This window comes from Pteropus vampyrus, unplaced genomic scaffold (assembly GCF_000151845.1).
Source record: "Pteropus vampyrus isolate Shadow unplaced genomic scaffold, Pvam_2.0 Scaffold2, whole genome shotgun sequence".
Lineage (NCBI taxonomy): Eukaryota > Metazoa > Chordata > Mammalia > Chiroptera > Pteropodidae > Pteropus > Pteropus vampyrus.
In genome coordinates, this window is record NW_011888783.1 from 32,412,073 (window position 1) to 32,424,938 (window position 12,866).

The 12,866-nt window shown below is 38.7% G+C and overlaps 1 protein-coding gene across 1 annotated transcript in view; it reads right to left on the minus strand.

Annotated features, from left to right (window-relative positions):
• Positions 1-3,066: 3,066 nt before the first annotated feature.
• Positions 3,067-12,866, minus strand: part of ARL6IP6 (ADP ribosylation factor like GTPase 6 interacting protein 6) — a 111,497-nt gene continuing 101,697 nt past the window's right edge. Inside the window, exon 4 of the mRNA XM_023530098.1 lies at positions 3,067-3,508. Coding sequence (XP_023385866.1) covers positions 3,475-3,508 — 34 coding nt within the window. The 3' untranslated portion in view covers positions 3,067-3,474. The remainder of the gene's footprint in view (positions 3,509-12,866) is intronic.

A 12,866-nucleotide genomic window follows, 5' to 3' on the forward strand; every position in this document is an offset into this window, starting at 1 on the left:
ATTTACCCCTCACAACAATCCCATAAGGCATATTCTGTTACTTTTCCATTTTAAAGATGCAGGAACTGAGGCACAGAGAGGTTAATTGATTTGCCCAAGGTCCCATGGCCAGTAGGAGGGTTTGAGTCCAGGGAGCCTGGTTCTAGACTGTGTATGTCTTGCAAGGACATACACAGTCTAGTATTATTAATAGTGACATTTATTGAGCATTTACCATGTTCCAGTCACTGGGCTAATTGCTTTGTGTGTTTTATCTCACTGAAACATGAAAACAACCCTGTGAATTTGGCTTTACTATTATTCCCATATTACAGATGAGAAAATTGAGGCTTCAAGAGGTCAACATACTTCATATAGTTAGTAAGTGGCAATGGTCACACATGACTTGTAGTAGAAAAGGTGAGATTTAAACCCAAGATTTTTTACTCCAAAGCTCATATTCTTAACTTTCTTTTCCTAATCATTTTTTTTCAATCAGTATTTAAAAGGCTTCTACTGGGCACTGTGCAAGGCACTAAGACTATAACAGTGGAAAGCAGCAACTGTCCCCGCCTTCACAGAGCTTAGTCTATGGGAAAGAACAACAGCCTATGTCAACTGCAACCTAGAAAAATAGATGTTGACTAGGACTAGGTGCAGGGTACTGTGAGAGTAGACAGAAGGCACTTAACCCTGGTTTGAGGGACTATGGAAGGCTTCTCAGAAGTCACACAAGGCTTTGTAAAGGAAGCAAATCTAAGCACAAGTCTGTATCACCAAAGAAACTTGTGGAATAAGCAGGAGTTAGCCAGAAGGCCAAAAGGGAGGGAAATATGTTCCAAGCTGGGGAAAGAGCAGGTGTAATGATTCCAAGGCCAGAGTGGGTAGGTCAGAATGACCAGAGCACAGGGTAGGGAGGAACACACAGTGATATGCTGGAGAGGTATGTGGGAACAGGATCATGAAGAGTCTTGTTGGCCAACTAAAGAAATTCACACTGAATTATAAGAGCAGCAGAGAACCACTAAAGATTTCATGCAAGAAAATAACATAGTTTAATTTGTATACGAGGAAAACCAATCAGGCTGCACCAGGAGGACTAGTCTCTGGAAGGGGAACTAGACTGATGGAAGAAAGGCCAGATAAAAGATTGTTACAGGAAGACAGACAAGCAGCCAAGTGGCAGTTACAAGAGCAAGAAGTGGGTGGATCTGAAAGTGATTTTCAAAGTAATTTGAAATTTTCAGGACTTGATAATTGATAGGGCTGTCAGAGGAAGAATCAGATGACATACAGATTTCTAGCTTGGAAATCTATTCAAAAAGGAAGGCAATATAAGAAACAGTAGGCTTAAGAGAGAAAATAATTATTTCTGTTTGAAAAATGCTGAGCCGTATGTGCTCATAAGACACCTCTGTAAATAAGTTGCTTAAGTGGTTGTTAAGATTGGAGCTTTGGGAAGTTCTGGAAATAAAGATGTGGGAACCATTTTTATGCAAATAGCAGTTAAAGCACTATGGCTTATGAGATTACACAGAGAAAGGGCATAAGGAGAAAAGTAAACCTGGGAGACCAGACTTTAAAGGTCAAAAAGAGAAAGTTTCAGAAGAGACTGAGAAAGACTTGCCTGAGAGATGAAAGGAGAGCCAGGTGTGTGCATCCCAGGGGTCAGGAGATTTGATTTTTTAGAAGAAAAGAGTGACTACCATGTTCATTGCTGCTGAAAGGACAAAAGAGGACTAAAATTATGTCCATTGGGTTTACCAAAAATGATTTTTGAAGCCTAGACAAGATGCTAGAAGATAACTATTCTTCCTGTCTTTTGTAAAGCACTGAAGAGTTTGTGCTAATTTCCTGGGTTGCGGGATAGGTACAGGTGAGGACCTTTGGGAGCAACAAGAGGAGATAAGAAGAGTTTTCAGATTAAAAAAAAAGTTCACGAGTCAAACACTGGGAGTCAAGGACATAGGCACTGCCTAAAAGCAACCCCGTGGTATAGAAATGAATAATGGGAGACTGACTAGGATTGATTCACAGCTCTATTTCTTAGAAGTGATGCGATCTTGGCAAGTTACTTAACTTCTCCGTACCTCAGTTTCCTCATAAGTAAAGCAGATTGTTGTAAGGTTTAAATGAGTTATTGATGTAACAGTTTTAGACAATATCTGGCATACAATAAACATTTTGTTAGTTCTTTCTACTATTTTATTTTTCTGGGGACTGTATAAACCTTCAGAATCCTGATGAAATATTTGAGAAGATGGGCCCCTAGTACCAACTGAGGTTAAATGATCTCCAATCTGGCCCCCTCCCCCTCAAAAAAGAGTGTTTAGAGATAGATTATTTTGGTCTAAAAAGGAGTGGTGGTAGAGAGGACTGGCTACATCACTACAAGAAGCAGTGAAGTCTGTGAAAATAGACCAGGAGTTGGAAAACTATAACCTGTCTATACTCTGGTTTGTAAATAAAACAACCATGCCTATTCCATTAAAGAGTGACTATGGCTGCTTTCACACTATAGTTGCAGGGTTAATAGTTGGAACAGAGACTGTATGACCCATAAAGCCTAAAATATTTTGTATCTGGCCCTATACAGAAAAAGTTGCCAACTCTTGATATAATCAATACTTCCAAAATACTATGAAAGCACCTAAAGAAAAAAAAATTAAACACTTGGGAATTTAACTAATTGTAGATCCTACAAGAATTATTTGTATTATTTGGCTGCCCAAAAGTGAAACTGAATCATAGTTGGATGCTAGAAATATAAGATCCAGAATAATGGAGGAAATAGCTGACCAAGCTGGTAATATTATGTGGAGTTTGGAGCAGTACTATTACAATCTAGGGCAGCATAGTCCAAAAGAACTTCCTGCAGTGATGGAAACATTCTAAATCTGCACTGTCCAATACTGTCACCACCAGCCACTTATGGACATTGTTTGACTGAGGAACTGAATTTTAATTGTATTTCATTTTAATTAATTTAAATATAACTAGCCACATGTGGCTAGTGGCTATCATTTGGATAGATTAAAATATTCAATATTATAGAAGTAATTATAGAATAAAAAGAAGACAATTTGATCAATAAAACTTTTTTAGTGCTTTATTTTGGAGTTAGAAAAGTAACATTCAATTAAATAGATAAAAATTGAGTGCCACTATATACCATGCTTTGGGCAAAGTCCTCAACATTTACTATTTTATTTAACCCTTTAAGAACTCCATGAAATAAATATCATCCTAAATTTCATGTTTAAAAAACAAAACAAAACAATGATCCCTAAAAAGACTAAGTAGATTTACCAAAGCACAAGTGATAATTGAACTGGATTCAAGTATAAACCTACCTGACTCCACAGTTAAAGATTCTTTCTAAATAAGAGAATGATTTATATGCCATTGGAATTCAAATGAGGAAGAAATGTATTCTGGTTTTGGAGGGCCAGACTTCTCGGGGAGGGAAGGCCAAAGACATCTTGGCAAGGTAAGTCATATTTGAGCTGAATCTTGAAGGAAGAGTCCTCTATAAAGATAAAAGGAGATCATTTAAGGCAAGGAGAAGAGCATGAGGAAAAGGGCACAAGAGTTGTAGATAGAGCATGGAATCATGATCGTCGGTATGTTAATTTTTACGTTCTTTCTATATGCTACATCCTGCTAGGCAGTGAAGTCTGTGAAAATAGACCAGGAGTTGGAAAACTATAACCTGTCTATACTCTGGTTTGTAAATAAAACAACCATGCCTATTCCATTAAAGAGTGACTATGGCTATATACATATACATATACTCATTACCCTTAAGTAAGTTAAATGGTCAAGATACAATTCCTACTCTTCACAAACACACAATCTAATATAGAATACTAAAATCCACAACCAGGCTAGTAGAAGTAAGAGTTACAAATTACCTTGAGAGATTAGGAATTGAGCCTCTAAATCACTGGGGAATGTGATAAAGCCTCAGAATAAATGAGTTGTAGGCTTGTGTAAGACACTAATACAAAGGGATGGGGAAAAAAACAACCAGAATGGTCAATGGAATGTTAATAGAAGGAACTTGTGAAGACTCTAGAGATCTTTAGCCTGAAAAAGGTCAAGGGCAGGAGAACAAGACAAATCTCTTGATGTATGAAAGAATGTCATGGAGCAAAGGGATTAATATTGTGCTATGTGATCCTACATAACAGAACTCAGACCAGTGGAGGAAAGCTTCAGAAGACAGATTTTGGACTGGAAGACAAAATGGCGTAGATGATAGAGGCTTTTTTCATCCGCTCTTATGACTACATTAAAGCTGTGATCGAAACATGGAGCAAACAGCAAGCAAAGTCTTCTGGGGTCTAGATGAGCGAGCCCTACAATTAGGGAGAGAAATAAGAAATCACCCTGCAACGAGAGGAACTAGGATGGGGCAAGGACATGAGGCTGCCCAGTCCAGAGCGGCTGAGTGGGACAGAGGCTGCAGCAGCAGCAGCTGGCAGCTACAGACACCTCTTAAAGGGGCCGTGTCCACAATGGGAATTTTGTAATGATGGAACTGCTCTCTCTGAGCACCAGTGCTGGGTCTGCTACTGGGGTGGGGTGGATGGGGGCACCAGGGACTTGCAAGGGGATGCTGAGTTGTCAGAGTGAGGGCCAGAGGCAAGGCTTCCTCCTGGGCAAAAGCACTGGCAGTATCCATTGTTCTTCTGATGAGCCCTCGTTGCTCCCAGTGTGTGGATGCAGGGCCACCAGAGCTAAGATGTCGTCAAACTAGATAAGAGGTATCTCGGCTCAGAGGATTCTCTAAAACTCCACCTCCCCCAACTTGCGGCTCTACCTAAGCCACATCCAGGTATATCCTCAGCAAGTCAGGTGCTCCTTGCTGAACACTGCCAACACTCACACTGGTGGCAGCTGACCTCAGTTTCTGGCATGGTTTCTTGAGGCAACTATAAGCACGGCATCTGTGGATTGCTTGCTGAATTTGAACAGGTGGCCCCAGAGGGATACAGGCTGGGCCTAAAACTGGCCTGCAGCTGAACCCCTTTCAGGACTGTGCCTCTGGACCCCTACTACACAAAACCACACTACAAGATCGGAACACCTAAGAGCATTGCTTAGTAGAAACAAATACAGAAAGGCAGCCAAAATGGGAATGCTGAGTTGTCAGAGTGAGGGCCGGAGGCAAGGCTTCCTCCTGGGCAAAAGCACTGGCAGTATCCATTGTTCCTCTGTTGAGTCCTCGCTGCTCCCAGTGTGTGGATGCAGGGCCACTAGAGTTGAGATGTCATCAAACTGGATAAGAGATCTCTTGGCTCAGAGGATTCTCAGAAAGGCAGCCAAAGTGGGAACAGATACAGAAAGGCAACCAAAGTGGGAAGACAAAGAAGCAGAAACCATATGAGAGAACAGAACAGAGATCCAGGAAAAAATGAGTCAAGTAATCTAACAGATGCAGAGTTTAAAACATTGCTTATAAAGATGTTCAATGAGGGAGAAGAATAGATGAACTCAGTGAGAACTTTAACAAAGAGATTAAAAAACATAAAAATAGAAATGGAAATTATAAAAGTGAACCAGTCTGAAATGAAGAACACATTAACTGAGATGAAAAGTATATTAGAGGGAATTAACCAGAGTGGATGAAAGAGAGGATTGAGTCACCAATATAGAGAATGAGGAAGCCAACATCACCCAATCAGAAAGGCAAGAAAAAAAAAAAGCCAACAATATAATAATATTTTAAGGAGTCTTTGGGACAAAATTAAGTGTAAAAACATTCATGTAATAGAGGTACCTGAAGGAGGAGAGGGAGAACAAGAAGTGGAAAAGCTATTTGAAGAAATAATGATGGAAAAATTCCCTAACCTGGTGAAGGAAATATTCATACAATCCCAGGAAGCTAAGAGAGTCCCAAGAAAGAGGAACCCAAAGACACACACCAAAACATATCATAATTAAAATGCCAAAGGTTAAACACAAAGAGAGAATCTTAAAAGCAGCAAGAGAAAAGCAGTTAGTTACCTACAAGGGAGCACCCATAAGACTGGCAGCTGATTTCTCAAAGGAAACTTTTCAGGACAAATGGGCTTGGCACAAAATATTCAAAGTGATGAAAACCCAGGATCTAAACCGAGAATACTTTATCCAGCAAAGCTATCATTTAGAGTTGAAGGACAGATAAGGAGCATCCCTGACAAAAATAAGCTAAAGGAATTCATCACCACCCAGCCGCTATTACAGGAATTGTTGAAGGGACTTCTTTAAGAAGAAAAACATGTATGAAAATCACAAATAAAAAATGGTAATAACTACATATCTATCAACAACTACTTCAAATGGAAAAGAATTAAGTGCTCCAACCAAAGGATAGGGTGGCCGAATGGATAAAGAAACAAGACCTCCTACATATGCTGCTTACAAAAGACTCACTTCAGATTAAAAGACACACGCAGACTAAAAGGAATGGGATAGAAAAAGATATTGTCTTGATGGACCTAGAGGGTATTGTGCTAAATAAAGTAAGTCAGATAGAGAAAGACAAATACCACATGATTTCATGTACATGTGGAAATCTAAAGAACAAAATAAACAACAATAATCACAAAAAGGAAACTCATAGACACAGAATATTTTGAGGGCTACTAGACAGAGGGGGTTGGAGGGATGGTGAAAAAGGGCAAAGGAATTAATAAATACAAATAGTTACAACATAGTCATGGAGATATAAAGTGTAGCATAAGGAAAATAGTAAACAATGTAAGAAATATGTAAGGGGGAAAAAGGATACTAGATTTAGTGATCACTTGAGCTCTAATTGCTATGCTATACAACTGAAACTAATATGTCAATTATAATTGAAAAAAACTCATTGAATTGTACAATGTAAATATGAGCAACTAATTGTCTATTATATTTCAATAAAGCTAGGAAAAATAAAAAATAAATAATAGGACAGCTGATAGAATAAGAATATAAAGAAAAAATATTTTTGTACAGCTGTAAAAAAAAAAAAGGAAGGCAGATTTTCTTTCTACATACAACTTTTTTGCTAACAGATGACAAGGTTCTCGCCTTGGCCAAACTTTGATCAGATTCCTCCAAGGTGTCTTTTCGAAGAGTCCCAAACTTGGGCTCTGTCTTTGGCCCAGTCTTAGCAAGAATGCTGATGGATCAGTTTAGTGAAAATTCTCCACTCTTGACACCTGATCAAATTCTTCATTCATCTCTCTCTATACCTTATCACCCTGGTTTGGAAATTATAAAAGTGAACCAGTCTGAAATGAAGAACACATTAACTGAGATGAAAAGTATATTAGAGGGAATTATCAAGTCATTTCAATCACAATCTCCCTTATTTGTAATGATTCCTCTTAGTAACTTTGTATCCACTGACCCCCACTCTGCTCCTTGGCTATAATACCCACGTCTTTGTATTTGAAAAAGTGCCCATCTCTATACTGAGGTCTCTCTTCCCCTATCGCGGTAGTTCCCAAATAGTATTTGCCTTTACCACTTTAATTTCTCTCTAGCTGTGATTCTTGCTGACAAATAGCAGACTATTTGTCAGCAGGAAATCACATGAGTTGCCTCAGGAAGACATCCACCTCTAGAATAGTTCAAGAAGAGGCTGGGAAAAGATGGTAATCATACAGGTTGTCCAGAGGTATTGCTCTGGACTCGAAGCTGATCTCCTGACCCTGATATTCTGGAATTTTAACACAGATCTGGCATCAACATTCTACTAGTTTTTCTTATAGCTCAACTGTGATCACTTTTCCAATAAGTTCTTAAAATTGAATTGGAGCTTACATATATTTATCTGTGATAATTTAGAAATACAATTAGTTATTCATAAAGAATTTATTTCTATTCTCCAAATTTATTGTCCTGGTGAATCTCATTCTGATACTGAAAAGAGTTGCCCTAACTTGAATGATGTCTTTGATACCACAGATTATGCACTGCAGAAAGCAGCACTCAAGGCCTCTGGACTTCACATCCAAGGTCATAGCCTTTTTAAGCAATTTCAGACTCCTAAACAAAATGGCTAATATGGTATGCATTTTTAAATACTAAGATAGCATTTCTTTTCAAGTATTCTATAATTCATACTTTAACTAATCTATAATGCTAGCCTTCTCACACATACCCACACTCTCTTTGCTGATTTATTTACCTGTCTCTAAGATCCATCCAGCACCCTTCTTCTGCTCTGCATCACTAGAAGCTAATCCATGCTACTGTACTTCCCAGGCTCCTTTGACAACTTCTTGTTGTGTTTGCCAATGGAAGGCACTGGTGAGAGATTGGAAAATAAAAGATTGGAGGGTGAAAGGAGCAGAGAAAACAAGGTATCTCTCTCTCCTTCATTCTTTCACTCCTTCCCTCTTTCCTTCCCTCCCTTCCTCTCCCCCTTTCTGATTTGGATGGTATTTCCAGCAACAATTTGCCACTTTTGTGATCCCAGGTCCTACCAATTTGCCCTTACCACAGTGACCACTCCCTCCAGGCTGCCGGGCCCCCGTAGTTCTGTATTACTACCATCTCCATTTGCCCCTCCAGGAGCAGGGTAACCCAGGATGTAGCTCCTATTTTTGCTAATCTCTAGGTTGCCTCTCTGTCCCCTTCACTGTGTGTGTGTGCATGTGTGTTAAAATAGATAGAACATAATATCCCCTTTATTCCTTAGCTTATCCTATACGTGATAACTAGTTCCTTATATTGAATTCTGTTAAACTACCTCTGTGTTTCTATTTTCCTAGCTGACCTGATTGATATCACCTCATTCTCTAATTTAAGAGAGGCTTTATATAATTCCAAAGTGTGGGTTTAAAAAGTACGTACAAATTACCAAAAGAAGCCGTATTAATTTAAAGAAAACCTGTTCTTTCACTTAGTCCAAATCTTAAGTGATGGCTTTTGTAACCCCCTTTCTTCCTCTCTTCCTTGCAATCTAGTTTAAAGTCCCTCTCCACAATACAAAAGTGGCCATGGCATCATCTTATACTTGAACACTCATTATACCTTGAAGTGTTGGAGATTGCATTTTGGATTCTCTATTAGACTTTAAATCCTATTGAATTAATATGAATCCTGCAATAACAAAATCTATTTGGAAAATCACTCACAGGAATCCCTTTACCTCTTTTATTTTCTATTCTTATTTTTTTCTTCCTACCTATTGCCTTTTTCTCTTTTCCCCCATGGAAATAAAAGACATGATTAGAGCAACATTTAAACAGCCCACCAACATGACCTCTGTCTTCCTTCATGTCATAAGAGGGAGATGTTGCCGTGGCAACTCTGGAGGAGACATTTTTGACTTCCTAGACTGCAATCTCCAAAAAGAATTGTTTTTCAGATCTTATCCACTCTCAGATGGGATGCCTACTATTGTTTTATATCGAATTTTTTTTCTTTAATATGAAGCCCATATTTAAAGGACAATGATTAAGAATTGTCCTCAGACCAGAAGCAATTTGTCAGATGGGCACTAATCACCTGCAGAGCATTTTGTGCTCAGTTGTTTCTCATCCTGCTGTTGCAGTGGCTCAGAACCATGAATTTTGATAATCATCAGTCACCGAGCTTTTTCAATATGTAAAATTCTGACAAGGAATGACCTGTCCAAAGCCCTTCCCCTAAACGGATGTTTTTCTCTTACTATTTCCTTTTCTCTGACCATTGGTCTTTTCTGCTTTATTTTTCCACTTTATATATTTTTAATACTAGACCTTTGTTTCCATGATCTCACTCTTTGACCTGAGTTGAAGTATAGTCCATTGGTTCCTGTGTCAAGCACACTGTGTGCAGCAGAGAGGACTAGATATAGCTGAAGTCAAAGGCCACCAACTGTGGGAGTAGAGGAATCAAGAATAGGGGACAATACATGTCATGGCAGACAAATTATAGCAACTTCCATGTTGGATGTACCTGACCCTTCCTCTCAGACAATTTCAGAAGCCAGAAAGAAATAAGGATGAAAGGACAGAATCTTTCTTAATGCAACACTGTTTTTGGTCTTTCTAGCAAGTTACAAATTCTATACATACTATATGATGGCGCTATACCCCATAACCTGTCCAGCTCCTGCCCTGTCTTCTCTTTCTTCCTTGAGCTCTAAACTGGGAGCTGAAAGATGTACTGGCACTGTTCTCAGTCCTTTGCATACATTTTCTCCTCTCATCTTCATAAAGCCCACCATATTACTGATGAGGATAAGTAACTTGCCCAAAGTCTCTCGAGTACAAAGCTGCAGAGGCAGAATTTAAAACTCAGGCAGTCTGATACAAAGATTCTTTCATACATAACACATTATATCCCCAAAGGGGAAAATCTGAAAAACAGTATGAAGAGTCTGTTTAATGTCTAATTTTCCACTGGCCTCTTAGTAATGTGAGTGAAGTGTTAATTCATGTTCACGTCTATAGCCCCCATGTCTGGCACACTGTAAATACTCAACAAGCATTTGTTGGAAGATGGATAAAATTTGTTAATTAATACACATCTCTCTTCTTTATCCTGAACCTGAATTATTGCCAAACCTCTAAAATGGCCTTTACACCACTATTCTTGACCACTTGTAATTGAGTTTCCACAGAAAACATGATTAACTTGACACCATTACTTTAAAATTGCTCAATACCCTTCCATTGATAGGATAAAGTATGAATTTCTCTTCCCTTATGTATCTTTAGAGATTTATCTCTTTCCCCTCTATCCTACATCATACAACCTACGCTTCACCTCTTTGCTGAATTATTCTGGAAGTTTAAATTATTGGCAGCTTCCCTAATACAGAACTTTGAGCTTTTGTTACAAAGCTCTGAGCTTTTGTGCATGCAATTTCTTCCACCTGGATGGCCTTAGTCTCCCCCACCACACACACACCCCACACATACACTCCTCCCTTGCCTTATTTGTCTAACAAACTCCTCTCCCCCTATTATAAACAGAATGTATGTGTCTGCCAAAAATTCTTATGTTGAAACTACACCTAACCCCTATGTGATGGTATTAGGAGATGGGATCTTTGGGAGATAATTAGGATTAGGTGAGGTCACGAGAGTGGAGCCCTCACAAAAGGGATTACTGCCCTTATAAGAGTCACAAGAGAGCTTGCTTCCTCTCTCTGCTCTCCATCAAGGAGAAGTTGGCCGTCTGCAACTCAGAAGAAGTCCTTCACTGGAACTCAACCATGCTGTCATCCTGATCTCAGACTTCCAGCCTCCAGAATTGTGAGTAATTAATGCCTGTTTACAAGCCACCCAGTCTATGGTAGTTTTTTGTAGCAGCCCAAAAGAGAGTTAGTAACCCTCTTTCAAGAATTAGCCCAAACAAACCTCCTCGGAATTCACCAATTTACTGAGAACTCAGTGCTCTCTGCACCTTATACAGATGTCCACTATAGAAGCTACTATATTGTATTATCATTGTCCACTTCCCCAATTTTTTATGAGCTTGCTAAGACAGAAACTATGCCTATTCATCTCTATGCCCCCAGAACTAAGTAGAGTGTCTAGTTGTACGAGCCTAAATTACCTAAAGCAATATACACATTTTGCCCATCAAAATCCCATCAGCACTCTTTAAAGAAATAAAACAAAAAATCATCAGATTTGTATGGAAGCACAAAAGACTCTGAATTGCCAAAGCCATCCTGAGAAAAAAGAACAAAGCTGGAGGCATCACTCTTCCTGACTTCAAATTATACTACAAAGTGACGGTAATCAAAACAGCATGGTATTGGCAGAAAAACAGACACACAGACCAGTGGAACAGAATCGAGAGGCCAGAAGTAAACCCATGTTTATATGAGCAAATAATTTTTGACAAAGGAGCCAAAAACATACAGTGGAGAAAGCAAAGCCTCTTCAATAAATGGTGCTGGGAAAACTAGAAAGCCACCTACAAACGAATGAAACAAGACTGTTGTCTATCACCACACACCAAAATTAACTCAAAATGGATTGAGGTCCTGAATATAAGACCTGAAACAATAAAATGCATAGAAGAAAACATAAGAACTAAACTCATGGACCTTGAACTTAAAGAGGATTTTATGAATTTGACCTCAAAAGCAAGGGAAGTAAACGTGAAAATAAATGAATGGGATTACATCAAACTAAAAAGCTTCTGCACAGCAAAAGAAACCTTTAAAAAGGTAAAAGACAACCATCCAAATGGGAAAATGTATTTGCAGGCAATGCCTCTGATAAGGACCTAATTTCCAAAATATACAAAGAACTCATACAACTCAATAACAACAACAACAACAACAAAAATCCAATTAAAAAATGGTCAGAGAACCTGAACAGACACTTCTCCCAAGAAGACATACAAATAGCCAATAAACATATGAAAAGAGCTCAATATCACTAGCTATTAGTGAAATGCAAATCAAAACCACAATGAGATACCTGTTAGAACAGGTATTTTCAACATCTCACACCTGTTAGAATAGATATTTTCAACAGGAAAAGTAATAACAAGTGTTGAAGAAGATGCAGAGAAAAAGGAACCCTCATACACTGCTGATGGGACTGCAAACTGGTATAGCCACTATGGAAAACAGTACGGAGGTTCTTCAAAAATCTAAGACTTGATCTAGAGCAAACCCTCTACCGGGTATTTACCCCAAAGACTGGAAAACATATATCCAAAAAGATACATAGCGGCATTATAAGATACAATAGCAGCATTATTCATGGTGGCCAGAACTTGGAAGCAACCAAAGTGCCCTACAATAGATGACTAGATAAAGAAGCTGTGGTACACGTATACGATGGAATATTACTCAGTTATAAGAAGAGATGAAATACTGCCATTTGCGACATCGACGGACCTTAAGATAATCATGCTAAGTAAAATAAGCCAAACAGAAAAAGTTGAAAACA